The sequence below is a fragment of the Carcharodon carcharias genome, chromosome 16, assembly GCF_017639515.1.
Source record: "Carcharodon carcharias isolate sCarCar2 chromosome 16, sCarCar2.pri, whole genome shotgun sequence".
Taxonomy (NCBI): Eukaryota; Metazoa; Chordata; class Chondrichthyes; order Lamniformes; family Lamnidae; genus Carcharodon; species Carcharodon carcharias.
Genome location: NC_054482.1, coordinates 107137618 through 107158462, shown reverse-complemented (window position 1 = coordinate 107158462; position 20845 = coordinate 107137618). Strand labels below are relative to the sequence as shown.

General features: G+C 41.8%; 1 protein-coding gene across 6 annotated transcripts in view; it reads right to left on the bottom strand.

Moving 5' to 3' along the window:
* Nucleotides 1-6415: 6415 nt before the first annotated feature.
* LOC121289114 (protein BCAP-like) overlaps nt 6416-20845 on the bottom strand; it is a 64936-nt gene continuing 50506 nt past the window's right edge. For 4 of the 6 annotated variants that reach the window (XM_041208161.1, XM_041208165.1, XM_041208164.1 and 1 more), the window contains 3 exons: nt 17453-17615; nt 14114-14239; nt 6416-7528 (listed from right to left, as the gene is read on the bottom strand). In XM_041208161.1, coding sequence (XP_041064095.1) covers nt 7358-7528; nt 14114-14239; nt 17453-17615 — 460 coding nt within the window. In that variant the 3' untranslated portion in view covers nt 6416-7357. Of the gene's footprint in view, nt 7529-14113; nt 14240-16433; nt 16464-17452; nt 17616-20845 lie in introns of those variants that run through there. The other 2 variants (XM_041208166.1, XR_005945490.1) reach the window with 2 other exon arrangements.

Sequence of the window (20845 nt, the reverse complement as noted above, 5' to 3'; positions counted from 1 at the left end):
GGGAAAAATTGGGACAAGTGCACATATTGATATCCAGGGCTTGTGAAGGTTGCATTGGCAGATAGTGTAATGTTGTGGAGAGACTGTAATGTAATAGATAGTGTAAGGTTGTGGAGGGACTGTAATGTAATAGATAGTGTAATGTTGTGGAGGGACTGTAATGTAATAGTGTAATGTTGTGGAGGGACTGTAATGTAATAGATAGTGTAATGTTGTGGAGGGACTGTAAACACAAGTTTTGAATTGAATGTATTTGAAGACAGTGAGGACAGGGATAATAAGGGAAATTACCAAAACTGGATTGGGCAACCAATAAAGAACAATAAGCAAATCACATCTGGTGGAGTAGTGGGGTTGAGGTTCTGTGCAAAGATGAGCAATGTCTGCACATGGAAATAGTTGGTCTTGGCAATGGCTTTTTGTTTTAAAAAAGCCAAATATGACTGAATTTCTTCTAAACGATTCAAGTTATGAAGCATTTCTGAAAGTGTCACATACATCTCCATATTTCAACTTGCATCAAGGTATAAATCTTCTACTCAACTTCCCATCTTCTAAATACTAGCGCACTACTAGATTCAAAGGCAACTGCATCTAAAATTCATCAGAATTATTGTTGCCCCTTACGCTTACATCCTGTGAATAATCTGAATGTAGAAAACAACCGGAAGGTGTAAATATAAACTGGCTCAACTTAAAACAGCTTCCTCAGTAGATGTTTGGCAACCATTTGTTCTGAAAGGTTGCCAGGAAACCATCTCCTCGAGGCCTATGTATCAGATTATCATATATCTTGACAACATAGTGAACTAGTACAGTTGGACTTTGTATCTGACAAGCCATCTGCTATCAGATTTTAAGATACCAGCAGGATTTTGCGAGGGACACCCACACATGCACGGCAATCAGGAACAAGGGTCAGGAAGACGACTTTCTCCCTCTCGTCTGTGTACTGGCTTTCTCCATTCCCCCCTACCCCTGAGGACAGTACTTTTGGCCTTGTTAAGCTGGCTTCTAGAGCCTATTTGTGTGTCAGGTGAAGCCATCTAAATCTATAATTTCATTTTCCAGTGAACTGCAAATTCAGGCCAAAACCCTACTGTTTAGTTTGGAAGGAGCCGTGTAGTTGGAGAATTTGGAAGGCAGGAGCAAAGACTGCAAACATTTTATTACAGGGAAGCATTCAAATCCTGAAGCAATGGGCTGGCATTGACTGAAGTGAAAGGTGAATCATTTGCTTTAATGATCAACCAATGCGATGACAGAATTGACACAGGCCGAGGTGAATGCAAAAAGACAGTAAAATGCAGTACAAAAACTAGGAAGCCACAGCCAGAAGCTCAAGTTTCATTTTTCTTTCTCTCTCTGTTAAAATTTGGGGGTTTGCAAACATTACTTGAATAGGAACATAAGAGGAGATGCATAGGCCCCGCAAAACTGCTTCCCCATTCAATAAAATCATAGCTTATATATTTCACTTCAACTCCGCCTTCCCAAAGTTCATGCGTTAGCCAGGAACATTTTAATGAAGATAAATATATTGAGCTTTGAGCAGTGATAAACTTCAAAAGGATATGGGCAGACTGGTGGAATGGGTGGACTGGTGGCAGGTGAAATCCAATGCAGAGACGTGTGAAGTGATACAATTCTAAAGGGGGTATAGAAACAGAGACACCCAGGGGTACATATGCACAAATCATTGAAGGTGGCAGGGTAAAAAAAAAAAAATTAAAAAGGCATACAGAATCCTGGGCTTCATGAATACAGGCAAGAGAGTACAAAAGCAAGGACGTTACGATGAACCAACGACGACGACGTCTATTTACATAGCACCTTTAACATAATGAAACATCCCCATGGCATGTTACAGGAGCAATATAAAACAAATTATGCTGACTCACAAAGGAAGTACTAATCAAGTGGCCAACAGCTTTGTCAAAAAGGTAGTTTTTAAAAGAAATGTCTTTAATGAGGGAAGTGAAGTAGAGAGGCGGAGGGAGGGAGGGAATTCCAGAGCTTGTGGTCTAATCAGCTGAAGGTAAGGCCACAAATGGTAGAGCAATTTTGATTGGGAATATATGGGAGACCAGAATCAGAGGGGCCCTGATATCTCAGAGGATTGTGGGGTTAGAGATTACAGAAAAAGATAGGGCAAGGCCATGGAGGGATTTGAAAACATGGATGAGAATTTTAAAATCAAGATGTTGCTTGGCCAGGAGCCAATGCAGGTCAACGAGCACAGGGGTGAGAGGGATGGGACCTGCTGCAAGTAAAGACACAGCAGCAGAGCCGACTTGAGTTTACGGAGTGTAGAATGTGGGAGAGCAGGCAGGAACGTGTTGAAATAGTCAAGTCTAGAGGTAATGAAGGCAAGGACGAGGGTTTCAGCAACCAATGGGCTGAGATAGGGGCGAAGTCGAGTAATATTATGGAAGTGGAAAGAGGCAGTCTTAGAGATGGCACGAATATTTATAAAACAACCTCAAATGGAGTACTGTGGGCAGCAGACTTTATGAAGGCATTGGAGACGGTGCAGAAATGATTTATGAGAATGGTTTCAGGGATGAGAACCTAAGAAATAGGAACAGGAGTAAGCCATTTGGCCCCTCGAGCCTGCTCCATCATTCAATAAGATCATGGCTAATCTTGTTTTGATTTCCACATTCCTGTCTAACACTGATAACCTTTGATTCCCTTGCCTAACAAGAGTCTATCTACCCACCTCCACCTCCTTCTGAGGCAGAGTGTTCCAAAGTCGCAAACCATCAGAGTAAAAACTTCTCATCTCTGCCCTAAAAGGGTGCCCCCTGATTTTAAAACAGAAACTTCAGCTACTTGGTTAGATTGCAGATGGGTGAGAGAAGATTTGATGGGGGCGGGGGGCGGGGGGGGGTGGGTTTCTAGATGGAGTAGACAGGGAGAAACTGTTTCCATTCACAGATAAGTCAAGAACCAGAGGACACAGGTTTATGCCAATTGCCAAAATAGCCACAAGCAACATGAGGGAAAACTTTCCTCATGCAGCGAGTAGTTACTGTTCGGCTGAGAGAATGGCGAAGGCGGATTCACTCGTGGTTTTCAAAAGAGAATTGAATCAACATCTGAAGGGAAAGAAAATTGCAGAGCTGTGGGGAAAGGGCGGAGAAATGGGCTAGCTAAATTGCTCTTGCAGAGAGCTCGCTTGGGCTTGATGGTCTGAATCGCTTCCTTCTGTTCCGCAATCATTCTACGTTTCTAAATATTTTCTGATGTGCTGACAATCAACTGATTTGCTGGCAACAGATTATGTCACAAGGTGAAACCCAGAATGCAGCTATTTGCAAAACACTTTTTAAAAAAAATATATTTGTTCCTGGGATGTGGACATTACTGGAAAGGCCAGTATGTATTCCCCATCCCAAACTACTTCGCTGAGAAAGTGGTGGTGGCATAGTGGTTATATCACTGGATTAGTAAACTAGAGACACGGGATAATGCTCTGGGATGTGGGTTCAAATCCCACCATGGCAGCTGGTGGAATTTAAATCCAATTAATAAAATTTGGAGTGTAAATGATGACTGTGACCACAAAGCTATCATTGGTTTTTGTTGTAAAAAAAAACCATCGCGTTACCTAATGCCCCTTTAGAGGAGGAAATCAGCATGTGACTCCAGGCCCACAGCAATATGGTTGACTCTTACCCATCCTCTGAAATGGCCTAACAAGTAAGTCAGTCAGTCAGTTCAAGAGCAAATAGGCATGGGCAACAAATGCTGGTCTTGCCCAGTGACATCATATCCTATGAAAGGGTAAAGAAAATAAAACTGCTGCGGGTCCATGGTGTATTCTCAAACACACACAATGCTGTTAGGGAGGGAGTTCCAGGATTTTGAACTAGTGACTGGGATTGATCAAGACTGTTCCTATGTGTAGAAAGTTAAGGGCGATTTACATAGTACTTACAGTTTAAAATAGACTATTTGACCTAGCTGTTCTATGCCAGTGTTCCATGCTCCACACAAGCCTTCTCCCACCCTTGGACAGATGGGTGTGAGGTGATGCAGTTTGGTAGGAGGAATTAGGAGAGACAATATAAATAAGGGGTACAATTCTTAAGGGGGCATAGAGGGACCTGGGTGTATATGTGCATAGATCATTGAATGTGGCAGAACAGGTAGAGAGAGCATTTAATAAAGCATATAATATTCTGGGCTTTATTAATAGGGGTGTAGTGTACAAGAGCGTGGAGGTTATACTGAACTTATGTAAGATACTAGTTTGACCTCAGCGGAGTTATTGTGTATAGGTCTAGGAAGGATGTGAACGCATTGGAGAGAGTGTTGAAGAGGTTTACAAGAATGGTTCCAGGGATGAGAAACTTCAGTTATGAGAGGTTGGGACTGTTCTCCTTGGAGAGGAGAAAGCTAAGAGGGGATTTGATAGAGGTATTCAAGATCATGAGGGGGTCGGATAGAGTAGTTAGGGAGAAACTTTACGCTCGTAAAAGGATCGAGAACAAGAGGACACAGATTTAAAGTGATTTGCAATAAAAGCAAATGCGATGAGAGAAAAAATCCTGTTCACACAGTGAGTGGTTTGAGTCTGGAATGCACTGCCTGGAAGTATGGTGAAGACAGGTTCATTTGAGGCATTCAAAAGGACATTAGATCATTACTTGAACGGGAACAATGTGCAAGGGCACGGGAAAAGGCAGGCACTAAGTCATAATGCTTAGTTGGAGAGTTGGTGAAGACACAATGGGCCGAATGGCCTCCTTCTGTGCAGCAACGATTCTGTGATTCTTCATCTCCATCAGAATATCCTTCTATGCCTTTCTTCCTTACTGCTCGTTTAGCTTCCCCTTAAATACATCTATGGTATTCGCCTCAATTACTCTTTGTGGTAGCAAGTTCCACAGTGAAGAAGTTTCTCCTGAATTCTTGGAATTATTTGGGATTTTTAGGATTTTGAAAGAAAGTGATAAGTAGTTAGAGAAAAATTTTAAAATCAAGACATTGCTTGACTGGGAGCCAATGTAGGTCACTGAGCACAGGGATGATAGGGGAACAGGATCTGGTGTGAGTTTAGACAGGGACAGAGTTTTGGATTACCTCAAGTTTATGGAGGGCAGAATGTGGGATACCAGTCAGAACTGCATTGGAACAGTCAAATCTAGAAGTAAGAAAGGCATGAATGGGGGTTTCATTTGAACATGTTTATAAAGAAACAATGTCAAAAACCCAAATTACAGATCATGAGATACAGGGGCAAAGTCAGGCGATTTTACAGGGGTGGAAACAGGTGGTCTTAGTGATGACACTAATGAGGTCAGAAGCTCATCTCGGGGGTCAAATGTGGCACCAGGGTTGTGAACAGGCTGGCTTAATCTCAGACTGCTGCTATGGAGGGGGTTGGGGCCAGTAGTTAAGGAATGGGAGTTTGGAGGTGGAACCGAAAACAATTGCTTCAGTCTTCCCAATGTTTAATTGTAAGAAATTTCTGCTCGTCTAGCACTGGATGTTGGATAAGCAGTCAGATAATTTAGCAACAGTGGAGGAGGCGAGAGAGGTGGTGGTGGTGGTGAGGTAGATCTGGTCAGTGTAGACGCGAAAAATAACATTCTATCTTTGGATGATGTCACCAAGGGGCAGCATGTACATAAGACATAGGAGGGCCCAAGGATAGATCTTTGAGGACACCAGAGGTAATATTGCAGGAGTAGAAAGAGAAGCCATTGCATGTAATTTTGTGACTGCATTTAGATAAGAATGGAACCAGGTGAGGGCAAACTCACCCAACTGGACGACAGTGGAGAGGTATTGGAGGAGGATGGTGTGGTCAACGTTTCAAAGGCTGCAGACAGGTCAAAAAAGAAGTGGAAGGCAAGTTTCTCTTTGTCACAGTCACATAGGATGTAATTTGTGACTTTATTAAGAACCTGTTTTGGAAACAAGACAATGGTGGAGACCTGACTGGAGGGATTCAGACCTAGAGACCTGAATTTTTCCTATGTCGGGCGGGCTCGGCGGGAGTGGTCACCAAGCCGACCGCCGCCTGCGATCGGGTCTGCGCCGCCATTTTACGCGGGCGGGTCATTTAAGGCCCGCCCAGCTTAATACGCGAGCGGTAGCGCAACACAACCTGTGCAGGCGGGGGGGGCAGAGGGAGAGTCGGGGCCAGCGGTCTTTCTCGCTTGCACGCGAGAGAGCGCTTCAATCTCCCTGATGCACTGAGCTGCCTCCGGGAGATTGAAACGGTTTTTAAAAACGTTTATTCAGACGTTAAAAATTTAATGAAACTTGCGCCATAGTCACATGAGATGGGACGTGTTTTTATTTTTCATATCAACTTTTTATTTAAGTTGTAAAAGCTTTAGGAAATCTCATCCCGCTCATGGATGAGGCTTCCTAAAAAACGTCAAGGCCACTTGGCCTTTTTGCCTGCCCGCCAACTGTAAGGTTGAACAGGCAGCGTAAACATGACATTAATTACTTCATTAATGGCCTTAATAGGCCTATCAATTATCGGTGCCTGCCGAAGGAAACATCGCGAGAGCTCAGGGGCAGATGTAAACCGAAACATTTTTCAGCTGCTAGGGTATTTTAGGGCCAGAGAACATAACCTTAAAATCAAAGCCATGCTATTAAGAGCAAACACCTCTTCATATAAATGGTGGTAGAATGGAACCCTCTCCCAGAAAAAGAATTAAATACTAGCTCAATTAATACATTCAAACCTGAGGTCCACAGGTTTTCGTTAGCTGATGGTAATAAGGAAGTATGGAGTGAAGGTGGGTGGGTGGAGTTAGGATACAAACTAGCCATGATCTCATTGAACGGTGGAACAGGCTCGGGAAGCCAAATGGTCTTCTGTTCCTACGTGACAAAAAACCCATAGAAGGAATAGTATCCTGGTAGTTTCCCTACTTATTTTCACAGTGGCTTTATTCTTTAGTGTGTGGAAATTGACCAACCGAGGATGAATATGTGAACATTTCATAAAAGGGACAATGTCAAAAACAAATTGCAGATACAAAAATAATGATTAAGAAAAACAAGATTAACAATTTTGTCGTAACAAAAATAAAATTATTCATTTACACACCAGCACAAATTCAAACTAACATTGAAAAATACAATATTCAAGCATATTAATTTATAAGCATTGACCACAGTAGTACTATCTTTGTATTGTGCAGTGTTTGCTTATAATCTCAGGTAATCTGTCCTGATCAAGCAATTTCCATGATCTTCACTGAAGTTTCTTACCAAGTCAAACTTAAAAAAAGTTTTCCACAATTAACTATAAAACAACTACATCAAATGTTGAGGGTATGACCACTGCAATACTCCAACAAATCCTACAGAGTTAAGTTACTCATCTCAATGATGGTTCAGCATGAAATTCTGTTAAGGTGCTGTCTCCAAACATAATTGCATAGGACATTTTGAGAAACTGTACGTAGTTCTGGATGCTCTGATTCTCACTCTCAGATTGCTCGAGACTGAGCTTCAACTCCTGCAGATGCGTTTTATGACTCATCTCAGCCTGAAAAAGCAAGATCAATTCTATGAGCTTCAACAGGATATCTTCAATAAGCCACTCAACCTTAAACCTTAATGTAAATTTCTCCAATTCCTGTCAGTTCAAGAGTTAGCATTTCATCATCTCTGCTAATATAAGCAGGGAAATCTTACAGCATAGGAGGAGACTATTTGACCTGTCTCGGCTCTGTGAAAGAGCTGTCCAATTTAGTACCACACCCCAAATTTTTCCCCATAACCCTATAATATAGTTTTCAAGTACATGACCAATTGCCTTTTTGAAAGTTATGATGGAACCTTGCACCTAGTATATTCCAGATCTTAAAAAAAAGAGAGAAGAAATTTCTCCTAATTTCCGCTCTAGTTATTTTGCCAGTTAAGTGCTTTTCAATATTTATTCCATGTGAACTGGACTACTTTTCTTTCCCCAAGTACTACACTGTCTAATTCAGTTATTTTCTGTTGATTTGGGTTTCTTTGCTCCTGAGCTCTGTTCTATTCAACCTAAATTCACCCCAAACTCAATTCTACAAATGTTACAGGGATCTTTCACTTAGGTCTCCTGCAATGCAGAATTTGAAGGCAGTAATTACACAAAATTAGAAAGTATTTGTTATATTGTGTTGGTAGAAAAATTTAATCACATGCAGTGAAGACTGATTCAATGGTTTGAAAGCAATTAGGGATTTCAAAGCCATTTTGGATTTCACGTCTTTGGAAAGAAAATAAAGATCATGACAGAAAATGTGGCGACAATTCATAGCACAGCAAAAAAAAATCTCACTCATTAGAAAATAATAATGCAAGAAATGTAGCTTAAAAGCAATCTAAGTTATCATCTCAAATTGGCTTGTAAAATGTTATGAAGGTTAATCCATATGTAATATTTGTTCAGTATCTGATCCGCATTCTCACCATAAGCTTAGAACAAACTCTGTAACCATTATTATTCAGCTCCTTTTTCTGTAAATAATAGGTTTAACAGCAAGACTTGGAACAGGTATTTCAATCTGTGATTGACCCAGGCATTACACTATGTTTTCACTTGTTCATCACTTGGTGTCACTGAATTTAATAGAGTTTCTCCAACTAGAGATTAATGCATAAATTCTTGGGACCCATATGGTGCATTTGTCTGAAAGAAAATTTGGGAAATGAAATTCGGCTTAAACAATGCACATAATCTAGTTTTTTCTCTGTGCTCAGACTTGGGCACTGAAAGTATTAAAAGGGTTCTTACCAAATAATATAATTCTGATATAATACAAGGTTGAAAAATTCACCCAACCCCAATCCCTTCGGGATTGTCCACTACCCCTCGTCTCCCTCCCCCAAAGGCACACTCTCCCTCTTCCATGTGTTATTAGAGAACTGGTAACTAACTTGTGATATCACATCACTGCTTCAGCCTGTGCCAAGATGAGGTGCATCAAGCCAGGGCCCTCGTACCCTGAGCAAATCCTGTAGATTCCAGTGAAACTGTGGGGATTGTCTGGGGTTGCACTCAATTGGAACAATGAAAATAATGCATTTTATACTTCCTTATACGACCTGTTTTGTTCTGTATCTGGGTCCCAAAGCCATTAGAGGTGTAAGCCAGTTCATCAAGATTTGGAACCATGACCCAAAGTTTCTAATTCTCCAGCTTCCATTCACATGAGGGACTTGTCAGCAATCACTGGTGGTGGCTTGGCGAGCAGGATAAGACTCAACCAACATGGATCAGAGGTGTTGATGACTCTGCTCCTCTTCACTGTGTACACCAGTTTTCGCTGCCAAGACCAAGTCTTCTGTGGGCTATATCAACAGGCTTACAAAAACACAACTGCTGCATTGTCCGGTACCTCAAGTCACCATGGATTATTACTGACCATTTCCTCCCAATTCATGCATCAATAAAGGGACATTTGAGCGGTTGTCTTGAGTTACATTTTAGAGTGAAAGGATTTGCATAACTAATTTCACCTGGGGCTGCTGAAAAATGCTTCATGACTGTAAGGAAAAGATTCTGTGGCCTCCGATGTTTCTTTCTCAGTATGCTTGAAAAAAAGAATTATTTGTGGGAAGAAAGGGGACAGCCCTTGGTTGGGCTGTTTTTCACAAGTCTTCACCATTCCATCATCTCAGCCTGGATCTCAAAAGAGGAGTTTTACCATTTTACCACAGCCTGTAGCTGATAACTAAACTCGCACAAGATCAAAAAACACTCAATGCAAAATCTGTAACTGGAACACACTGTTTATATCTGCGTAATATTTCATTGGCTCTTGGGGTCAAAAGATGTGCAACATTGATGTATTGCAAAAGGATTGTTCAGGTGGGATATGTAATTGAGTCCTGAAAATGCATCGGTTGTACAGCTCCTGATTAACAGAGTGAATTTTTAAACTTTTTTGGGAGATTGCTACATCCCTTTACTTTCTCCCAGTTCTGTGCATCAATTTAGGAGAGAAAACATGTTTATAAACATCTGCCATGGTGGGATGGTTATCAGTTGGGACCCTACAATAGGGAACAGAAGAGGAAGTGTCTGCAGTCTCTGGTAAAAATTCTCAGGAGGCACTGGTACTACCTGGATTCTTCTACCTTGTTACACCCTCTTACCTGCACAATGTAAATGCTGATGAAGAAAGAGGCAATGTATGTTTTTCTCAAATCAGTAACAGACCAGATGTCTTGAACATTTGCATTAGCAGCATTTTACACGTTGCCCTGTCATGTCTTTGGGATGTTTAAAGTGCTTTACAAAATAATAGATTATTACTTTTGAAGTAGCTATTAAGCAGGTAAAAATGACTAGATGACTAAAAGAAAGATTTGAACTTCTAAAACACCTTTCACCGCATAAGGACATCCCAAAGCGCTTTACAGCCAATCAAGTAATTTTGAAGTGTTAAAAACAAAAAAACTGCGGATGCTGGAAATCCAAAACAAAAACAAAAACAGAATTACCTGGAAAAACTCAGCAGGTCTGGCAGCATCGACGGAGAAGAAAAGAGTTGACGTTTCGAGTCCTCATGACCCTTCGACAGAACTTGAGTTCGAGTCCAAGAAAGAGTTGAAATATAAGCTGGTTTAAGGTGTGCGTGTGGGGGGCGGAGAGAGAGAGAGAGAGAGAGAGAGAGAAGTGGAGTGGGGGTGTGGTTGTAGGGACAAACAAGCAGTGATAGAAGCAGATCATCAAAAGATGTCAACAACAATAGAACAAAAGAACACATAGTGTTAAAGTTAAAGTTGGTGATATTATCTAAACAAATGTGCTAATTAAGAATGGATGGTAGGGCACTCAAGGTATAGCTCTAGTTGGGGTGGGGAGAGCATAAAAGATTTTTAAAAAATTTTTAAAAAAATAATGGAAATAGGTGGGAAAAGGAAAATCTATATAATTTATTGGAAAAAAAAAGGAAGGGGGAAACAGAAAGGGGGTGGGGATGGGGGAGGGAGCTCACGACCTAAAGTTGTTGAATTCGATATTCAGTCTGGAAGGCTGTAAAGTGCCTAGTCGGAAGATGAGGTGTTGTTCCTCCAGTTTGCGTTGGGCTTCACTGGAACAATGCAGCAAGCCAAGGACAGACATGTGGGCAAGAGAGCAGGATGGAGTGTTAAAATGGCAAGCGACAGGGAGGATTGGGCCATTCTTGCAGACAGACCGCAGGTGTTCTGCAAAGCGGTCGCCCAGTTTACGTTTGGTCTCTCCAATGTAGAAGTGTTGAAGTGTAGTCACTGTTGTAATGTAGGAAACGCAGCAGCCAATTTGCACACAGCAAGGCCTCAAGTTCTGGAGTGGGACTTGAACCCACAAACTTCTGACTCAGAGGCAAGAAGCTGAGCCATAGCTGATACAAGTTAATTTGTCTACCCAAAGCTCATAAGTACATTATACATAAGTCAGATACAAAATAAATGTGCATCTCGAAGATTTAAGGGTTCACTATCGTCTGCCAAGCAAAATGGCACATAATTTTCCTGAAACGTTATGACAATAACGTCCTAAAAGTTTAAAATTGACATTATTACAAGAAATGATTGAGAAACAATGAAAGTATATTGATGCAAGATATTTCTTTTAATAATAAGTAACTTCCAGCAAATTCATAGAATCATAGATTGGTTACAGCACAGAGGGGCCATTTGGCCCATCATATCTGTGCTGACTCTCTGCAATTGCAACCCATCTAGCTCCACTCCCCTTTCCTTTTTCCCAGCCCTGTAAATTTTTCCCTTCAGATAATGATCCAATTCTTTTCTGAAGGCTTTGATTCAATCTGCCTCCACCAAGCTCCCAGGCAGTGAATTCCAGAGTGTTAAATATTGCAGATATATATATATTGTACTTTTTTTGCAATGGGAGCAGTGCAGTACATGTGGTAATCGGTCACCAATTCAATCCCTGTGCAGAACTGTTCCCATTTTGTCTGAATGTGGGGGCGTATCAGACAGAGGTCAGGCACCTCCACTTAATGGAAGAGAAAAGAAAACATTGGAAGAAAATTAGAGAGAAAAGCATCCTCACCCCAGTGATGCAGTTCCTGAAGGCTGACTCTGTGATGCTTTAGCAGATATAAACAAATTTATTCTCCTAAGCTGATGCATTGAACTGTGGAAAAAGTAAAGGGAACAGCCATTCCCCAAACGTTCAAAACTCACTTCTCTTAGTCAGGAGCTATATTTCCAGGACTCTTAAGAAAAACTGTTGATCTTTGCTCACCACACCCCAACCTTACTAGGCTACACAATAATATTTTTGCATTATATTGAAGTCAAAGCTTGCAAATTGTAGCAACTGTTGTTATGCAAGAAAATGCAATAGGCATTCAGCACTTGCCCCCAAACCATAAACAGCAATAAGATAAATTTACAGTTTGCCATTTTTAAAAAAAACAGGCAGTGTTAACCAAGAGAAAATTGTTGACCAGACCACTGGGAAAACTCTAGCTCTTTGTGTAGTGCAATGCTTTTGTAAACATTCACCTAAGCAGACAGATGATATTTCTTACAAAAACAAAAAATGCTGGAAAAACTCAGGTGGTCTGACTCTTTTTCAGAAGAAGAATCATACTGACTCGAAACATTAACTCGGCCTTTCCACAGATGCTGTCAGACTTGAGTTTTTCTAGCATTTTTTGTTTTTGTTTCAGATTTCCAGCATCTGCAGTATCTTGCCTTTATCTAGAAATTTCATCTCTGACAGTGCAAGACCCCATCAGCACGGCAATGGAACATCAAGTCTAGATTATCTACTCATGTGCTGATGTGGGGTTTGAACCTACAGCCTCCTGACACAGGGGCAAGAATTCGAGCACCCAAGTCAAACTGATAGATATTGGATATATTCAGGAGACTAAGTAACAGTACCTTCAGTTTCCATACTCAAACTCTTAAATGGCACAGATGGTGGCTCTAATCTGGAGGCCAGCCACCAGTGAGTTTATGCCTTTTTAAATTAAATAGTGTGTGTGTTTTGAACAGATGAACACTCATGAAGAATATTAAAATGTCTTTCCCCCGGGTATTTCCTCATTAGCAATTAGTAGTTCATTAAAAAAAAATAAACCTTTACTTGTTTTGTCAGACCTAATAAACCAAGGGGCATTGGTTTCAAACTAAGCACATAAAAAGCTCTTTTATAAGTTTTAATAAAATACGAATCATGCTATTAATTCCTTGCATTAAAAGCACAAGCTATTTTGTTTACAGTCAACTATTGGTAGGAGTTGAAGTTGCATCACATATTCTCCCACAGATGCTGCTTGATCTGCTGAGTATTTCCAACATTTTTTTTATCTCAATATTTGTCCAATGTGCTGATCCAATGTCTCTGCATTAGTGCACATCTCAGAGTGTGGGTCACTGGTGATTTGGAATTCCACTCCAGACATCTGAACACAGAAATCTTGGTTGGTACTCAGCGCAACACCGAGGGAGTGCTGCACTGTTGGAGATGCCATTTTTCGGATGCAGGATTAAACCAAGGCTGCATCTGCTCTCTCAGGTAAAGGTCAAAAGATTCCATGGCGCTATTTCAAAGAGGAGCTCGGGGGGAGTTATCTCCAATATTGAGCCCTCAACCAACATCACTAAAAAAATCTGGTCATTATCACATTGCTGTTTGTGAGAACTACTTAGTCGCAAATTGGCTGATTACAACAGCGGCTGCATTTCATAAAGACTTCACTGGCTAGCGTTTTGGGGCACCCCGAGGTTGTAAATAGCATTACATAAATGCAAGTCTTTTTTTAATTTATCAGCTTCTTCTTTTGCCTTCAATGATGCAGAATACTAGTAACACAGAGCCAAGTTCCTCGCATGCTTAGGCAGCGTATAGTTGAAAGGAGGAAAGAAAAAGTGGTGGGGGAGAAAAACAAAGAGTTGGGTTTATCCCTGGCTTCAAATCACAAGTGGATTGTCTTTGCCAAAGTTAAGTCGCGCTCTCTCACTTGTGGTACAGGTCTTTGTATAGCCCTTTCTTCATTTTTGTTTTTGTACAATTTTACCTTGTGTCACTTTTGCTTCCAACCCATCTTTAAATTGTCTTGCAACTCAACAAAAAGATCCATTTCGCCCTCCCACAGGTAGACAGAAAACTCACGTTATTCTTGTTCTGTTGAAGCTGCTTCAGTTCTTTAGTCTTCCTGTTTAATTCTGATTCAAGGCTATGCACTTTGCTCTGAAGTGCACATTCTTGAGCTACCGCTTGATCCTTCACCTCGCTGACCTGTGAATGCAATGGGGAGAGGTCAAAAAGAATGACAGTGCACAATGGGACAACACAGCCTGTGTCTTTGGAATAGTAGTCATGTGAATGAAGGCACGACTAGGGGGGTCAATGGAATTACTATTATCCAAACGTTAATCATTCATCTTGCTAACTACCCACCAGATTTTTGCAGACACATTCTGTGAAACATTGTCTCATTGTGCAGCTCATGAATGCCAGTCCCCACCTGCCTGCCATACCCCAACCTGATCTGAAGAAAATTAGGTCATATTTGTGTTAGTAGCTTTAAATTGATGAACTCTCATCCTGGAGGAAACAGTTGTTTTCTATTCATGTCAGTCGAAACTCTCCACTTTAGGAACCTCTATTGAAATTCCCTCCTAGCTTTCAGTGGAACTAGTGCCACATCGCAAATCTCTCTACTTAACAATTTTACAGTCTACACTGTATGCTCTCTATTGTTTCAATGTCCTTTCTACACTGGGACGCCCAAAACTGCAGATGGTACTCTACCCGTGACCTAATTATTTTAAAAAAAATTTTTATATAGAAGTTCACCACTTCTTTGTTCTTGTACTGTATGCTAAATATAAAACTCAAAATTCTGGTTTTATCTACCTACATACGCATTTCCTAGAAATTATGAGGGACTCCACGGTCCTTCAGTTCTTGCGCACCATTCCAAGAGGATGATCCTGTTTACGCTTGAGAGTTCAAGTGCCACTAAAAGAGATATGAACGCAAAATTCAGACCAACACTTCAGTGAGGAGCCAGGGGAATGCTTCTCTGCCAGAGGTGTCATCTTTTAGATGAGACAGTAAACAGAGTCTGCCCTCTCAGCTGGATGTTAAAAAAAAAGTCTCATGGCACCATCTCTAAATAGAGCAAGAGAATTCTCGCCAGTGTCTTGGCCAATATTCTCTTAACCAACATCGCTTTAAAAAAAAATATTAGCTGCTCATTACCATTTCACTGTTTGTAGGACCTAAAATGCATAAAATGGCTAGACATCAAAAGTACTTCCTTCAGCGTCGGTAAAGTACGTTAGTTATCCTGAGGCACTGAATGGTCCCATATAAAGTCTTCATTGATCTACTCTTGAGAAGGCTTTGTGTTAAGACAATGATAAGTTATCATATATCCTTAAAAAAACAGCCCAAATCTTCTGGCCTCCAGATCGTCAGAAACCAGATGTACAGCGGAGATGGGGCATCGAGACCTCGTGGAAGTCCTGATGCTGATGCACTGACCTAAGTGTGAATTGCCCAAGAGGTTTCAATTTCCAATGGACAATTCCTCTACTCCCTGGGACCCTCCGCGAATGTCTCTGACTCAGTCAGAGATTTCAGGCAATTCTGAGCTACTTACCTATAGTTACCCAGGAAATGTTAGACAAATTAAAACCTAGTCTAACATCTGGGTAACTACACACCTGACAGCCCCAGTCACTCACATTAACCTCTTGACTACCCCCAACCCAACTCCCCAACACCTGACTACACCCCTCATCCACCCCTCCAACTAGACAGGACTAAGTCCCAAACCCCTCAACTAGACCGGGGCGGGAGGGTGGTGGGGGTGGGGGGAGAACGGGGTAGTTTAGAGGAAAGGGCAGGGATAATTTTCAGCCAGCCCCCTCTTCCCATTGCTGGGTTCCTTGACCAGGGACTTAGCAGATACATTTAAAGATGTGAATGACTATCAATGCGTCTCTATACCAGGACCTATGGTGGCAAAGATTATTGAGTGCTATGACACTCAAGTATGGATAGCATTACTGTGATCAGCTTGAAGAAGAAAGGCTTCTTTGTGTGTCATTTCTCACATTTACATTCACACGCGGGCTAAAACTCTCAATAGTAGGACAGCCATACTGGCGAGAGTTGGATTGGTCACGTAACTTGCCACCGAACACAACAACACAAAATTTGACATTGAGCCATGCAAGGAGATATAAGGACCTGTGATCAAAAGCTTGATTGCAAACAAAAAAGGTAAGTTTCAAAGGTGCAGGTTGAAGGGGGAAAGAGGAGTAAAGAGGTTTTGAGATTTAAGGAGGGAATGCCAGATATTAGGGCCTAAGCAACTGAAAGCATGGCAATAAAAATCAGAGATGCACAAGAGGCTAGAATGGGAGGAGCACACTGATTCATAGCTAGAATCAAAACACCCAGAAAGCTTTCAGTTCACCTAGTTGAATTGTAATGCCGTTGTCTGAACCTAATAAAAAGCAGTGGAAAAATACAATGATTATTTTCTAATCAGCCTAGTGGTTGATTTTGCAGAACATATTCAATTTTAATCATGACTAGAAAGCATGAGGTAAAATGTATTCAGTGTTACACAGTTCAACTTCTTGAAAATAGGAATCGTCAGTTTATCCCATTGTTACTATCAAGTGGACCACCTCGTAGTGACTTTTGCACACAACTTAGAACGCATGTTAAATACACAAAGACTTCACTTTTTAGTTTCGAAGGCCTGCTTCCTGTGACCCCACAAAACATTTTTTTGTTATGAGGAGCTGACAGGCCTCAAGTCCATTCCTCATTACTGGCATGGCCCCCCCCTAGCACTTCCTTCGTCTAGACACAAAGCCTCCATTCTACCAATATCCTTGAAAAAGGTCCGGCTTGCTCCGTAAAAGGAAAAAAAAGACCTCCACACGAAAAGTACCTTTCACAGCCACCAGGCCTCCCAAAGTGCTTTACAGCCAATGAAGCACTTTTTGATGTGTAGTCACTGTTGTAATGTAGGAAATTCAGCAGCCAATTTGCAGGCAGCAAGCTCCCACGAAAAACAATCCAATCAGGTAATGTGCTTTTTGTGACATTGAGGGGTAAATATTGACCAGTTCACCAGGGATAACTCCCCCCCCGCTCTTCTTTGGAATAGTACCACGGGGATCTTTTACAGACACTCGAGCAGGCAGATGGGGTCATGGCTCAACATTGTGTTCAAAAGATGGTACCTCCAACAGCGCAGTGCTCTTCTAGTCCTGCTCTAGACTGGCAGTTTTGATCTTTGCACTCAAGTGGAGTGAGACTTGAACCCAGAACCTTGTGATTCAAAAGGCGAGAGAGCGCTAACAACTGAGCCACAGTTGCAGCACTTAGCCTGTTCATAGTAAATGGTAAATATTTGTTGTAAATAAGGTAAGCTGCAGACCGGTGGAAAAATAATTTTGCAGGACAGTGATGAGTTCGTACCTTTTCACTAACATCGTGTATCGCAGCTTCCAGCTGCCGACTTAAGGCTGCAGATTCCCTTGACCTCTCTTCCAGCTGACATCTGCTGTGCAAAAGAGCTTCTTCCTGCTTTGCCATCGTCTCGGTTAACTCTTGGTTTTGTAAATCAACCTCCTTTAGTCTCCTTAAATTAATAATCATTGAAATCCTTAAGCAAACTCGAACAAGAAAAGAGGCCACTTCTCATTAAAAAAAAGTGCATACGAAGCTCCAGTCCAAGGAAATCTCATTATAAATTAATAATCCAGTCTCTCAGGGAATCAAGGGATGTGGTGAGCGGGCGGAAAAGTGGAGTTGATGTCCAAGATCAGTCATGAGCGTACTGAATGGTAGAGGAGTCATGTGGCTTGATTCCTGCTCCTGTCTCTTGCGTTCTTGAAACAACATTTATTTAAAGTTAGCATTCCGAGCTGGGTTAGCTGGCTGCCCTTTATTTTTTCCATGGGCGGGTTTGAATCCAGCCTAGACTGATGGAATGAAATCCTTCTGCTGGCAATAAAGGGCCCAATGCAAAATGCATGTAGTAGCTGAGCCGGAGAGACAAGAAGTTCCTGGATTCAATACCCACTCTGTGTTGACTTAGCTTAACTTAGTTAAGTGGGACAATGTAAAGATACTACATTTGGTCATATTGGTTCCAAGTGTTAATCCAATTCTTAATAACCACAGGTCCATGAACAGAATTGACAACAATTCATCACAAATCTTCACTCAGCTAAGAATTCAGGGAAATAGGCTGTTTTTTTTTAACTGAGGGCAAGCTGATGGAATTTTACTTATAAAAGACTTTTAGTGCCTAATGTCACCTTGAAAATTTTTAGTAATAGCAAGGATCAGACAGGGACTCCCCCCTCACAGCTCAGCGGGTTAGGTTCATGAGCAGCTGAACCATAGACTCAAGAAAGCCCTGGGGTTTGACTCCCAAGTCTGTGTTGAGTTGGTCAATCTCACCCAGGGAAACTGTAGAGACTACATTTGGTTATTTTGATCCTGGGTTAGAAAGGGGAAAATGAGCCACCATTTCCATTCTGATCACTATCAGTATTGCATTGCATCTTGGGAACCATCTACACATTTTCCTCATCCCTGTGGTGGGGGGCTTGTGGAGAGGGGGGGGGCGGTCCAGGAAAATATGGGGGAGCCGTGTTGGGATGGCTCCCCAGTGCATTCCCGCTGCTGAGGAACTTTCCCAGGGGCTGGCTGGGAAGCGGATTGGCCAATTTACATTCTGAGGCCCCAAGGGGGGCGATTTTGCTTCCATGCCGTCATTTTGCTAGTGGCAGAATGGTCCCCACTGCGTACAGAGGCTACCAACTCAATGGAGGTGGTCTTCCCTGCGGCGCGCAAAGACCAAGGGTGAATTAATGAAAAGGCCGATTCCCCGCCACCCTCCATCTGGATGCTGGTTATTTGATGATTAAACTGCAGTCCAACGAGGGTGCCTCCATTCTGTGGCAGCTTTGCAATCCTCAGAGATTGGGAGCCCTCCCCACCCCGCCACCCCCCCGCCCCAACGTCCTTAATAGGACGTCAAGCTCGGAGACGGCCAATTAGGGGTCCACCTCCAGAAAGACTGATACGCCAGTCTCGCTGCTGGCAAATGCAGGCCTAGGATCCCCATTTAGGCCTGATGTTGGGGCCCCAAAACAAAATCCAGCTCAAGGAGTCAATGTTTTCAGGAGATGAAAGTGCAGGGCAGGATAAGTTGTAAAAAAAGAAAGTACGAAAGCAGAGCAATGCTCCTTGTGCGCATAATTTGGCATATCTTAAATCTAGGTTCAGAAATACATGCAAATTAATGTGTATTTTATTTATACATTAGAAGATGGCAAGATAGCGAAATAGAAGTGTTTAAATTCAGTCCAATAATCTTCATGTGAGTTGACAATGTAATAATTAAGGCAACTGCTTTAAAATTATGGGTCGGTATTTATTATTGAATATAACAATGATTTTCTAACTGACGGCACCTGGGAGTGCCCAACATCTCCTTATCCATTTCCTCTCAGCTGATTTAAGTGGATAACAAGAGAGATGCTGGCGACAGCTGTTATGTCAAACCTCCCAACAGCAGGTGAATGAGAGGTAGGGTGAACTGCGAAAAAGGAGTGTTCGGAACATTACACGGATTCATTTGCACTGCAGCCTGAAATTAATAGCTGCAGCTTAGCCTCCAGTCAGGATCATCCATACATTGTCTAGTCCCTGCCCTGCTTGTCTGGGACTGGAACAGTCATGTCCAAGAGAGAGCTGTTTGTGTGTGTGTGTGTGTGTGTGTGTGTGCGTGTGTGTGTGCCAGGATACTGAGATGAGGGGAGGCCTCTGTCAACATATTAACAATGTTTAGGTGGTGGAGCGGAGACAATCCTCACATTTAAATTAACAGGGGGTTATATTCAGTGCTCCAGATCGAACAGAGTCCCTGAGCACTTTGTAAACCAGATTTCATAGCGCACTGGATTTATACTGCATGGGTATCAAATGAAAGAGTGAAGCAATACCTTCCCCAGCCCCAACCAGGGGAGGTGATAGAATCATACAATCATACAATCTTACAGCAGAGGAGGCCATTTAGCCTGTTGTGTGTGTGCTAACTCTCAAACAGTAGTTTGCGCTTAGTCCCACATCTCCCCTTTTTCTTCATAACCCTGTCCAAATCCCTTTTAAAATTGTTTTTGGAATTAGTATTCGCTAACTATTCAGATGGAGTGCTCTAGATGCATACAACTGAGTGAAAAATAATTCTCATCTCCCCTCTAGATCTTTATCCAATGATGTTGAATCCATGACTTCTAGTTACTGAAACAGATGCCGGAGAGAATGTCTTTCCCTATCTACTCTATCAAAATCTCATGCCCTCTTGAGAACACTATTAGGTCACCTTTTAACCATCTCTGATCCAAGGAGAACAGTCCTAACTTTCCAATCTCTCCTCATAACTGAAGTTCCCCATCCTTGCTTAATTCCTAGTAAATCTTTTCTGTACTCTTTCTAAAGTCTTTCACTAAGTCTGGTGCCCAGAACTGCCCACCTACTCCAGCTGAGGCCTAGCCAGTGATTTATAAAGTTCCAGCAGGATCTCTTTGGTTTTACATTCTATTCTTCTCTTTATAAACCCAAGTAGCCCATTAGCTTCTTGAACCTTATCAACTTGTCTTGATACCTTTAAGGATTTGTACATATGGACACCAGGATCTCCCTTATCATTTACAGTTTACAAAATTGTGCCATTTATAATATATTGCCCTTTCAAAGTGCAGTTCTTCACACTTCTCAGCACTGATCTCCGCCTGCCATTTCACTGACATGAAGCATATTTATAACTTCCTCATCATGACCCAACGCTTTGACAAA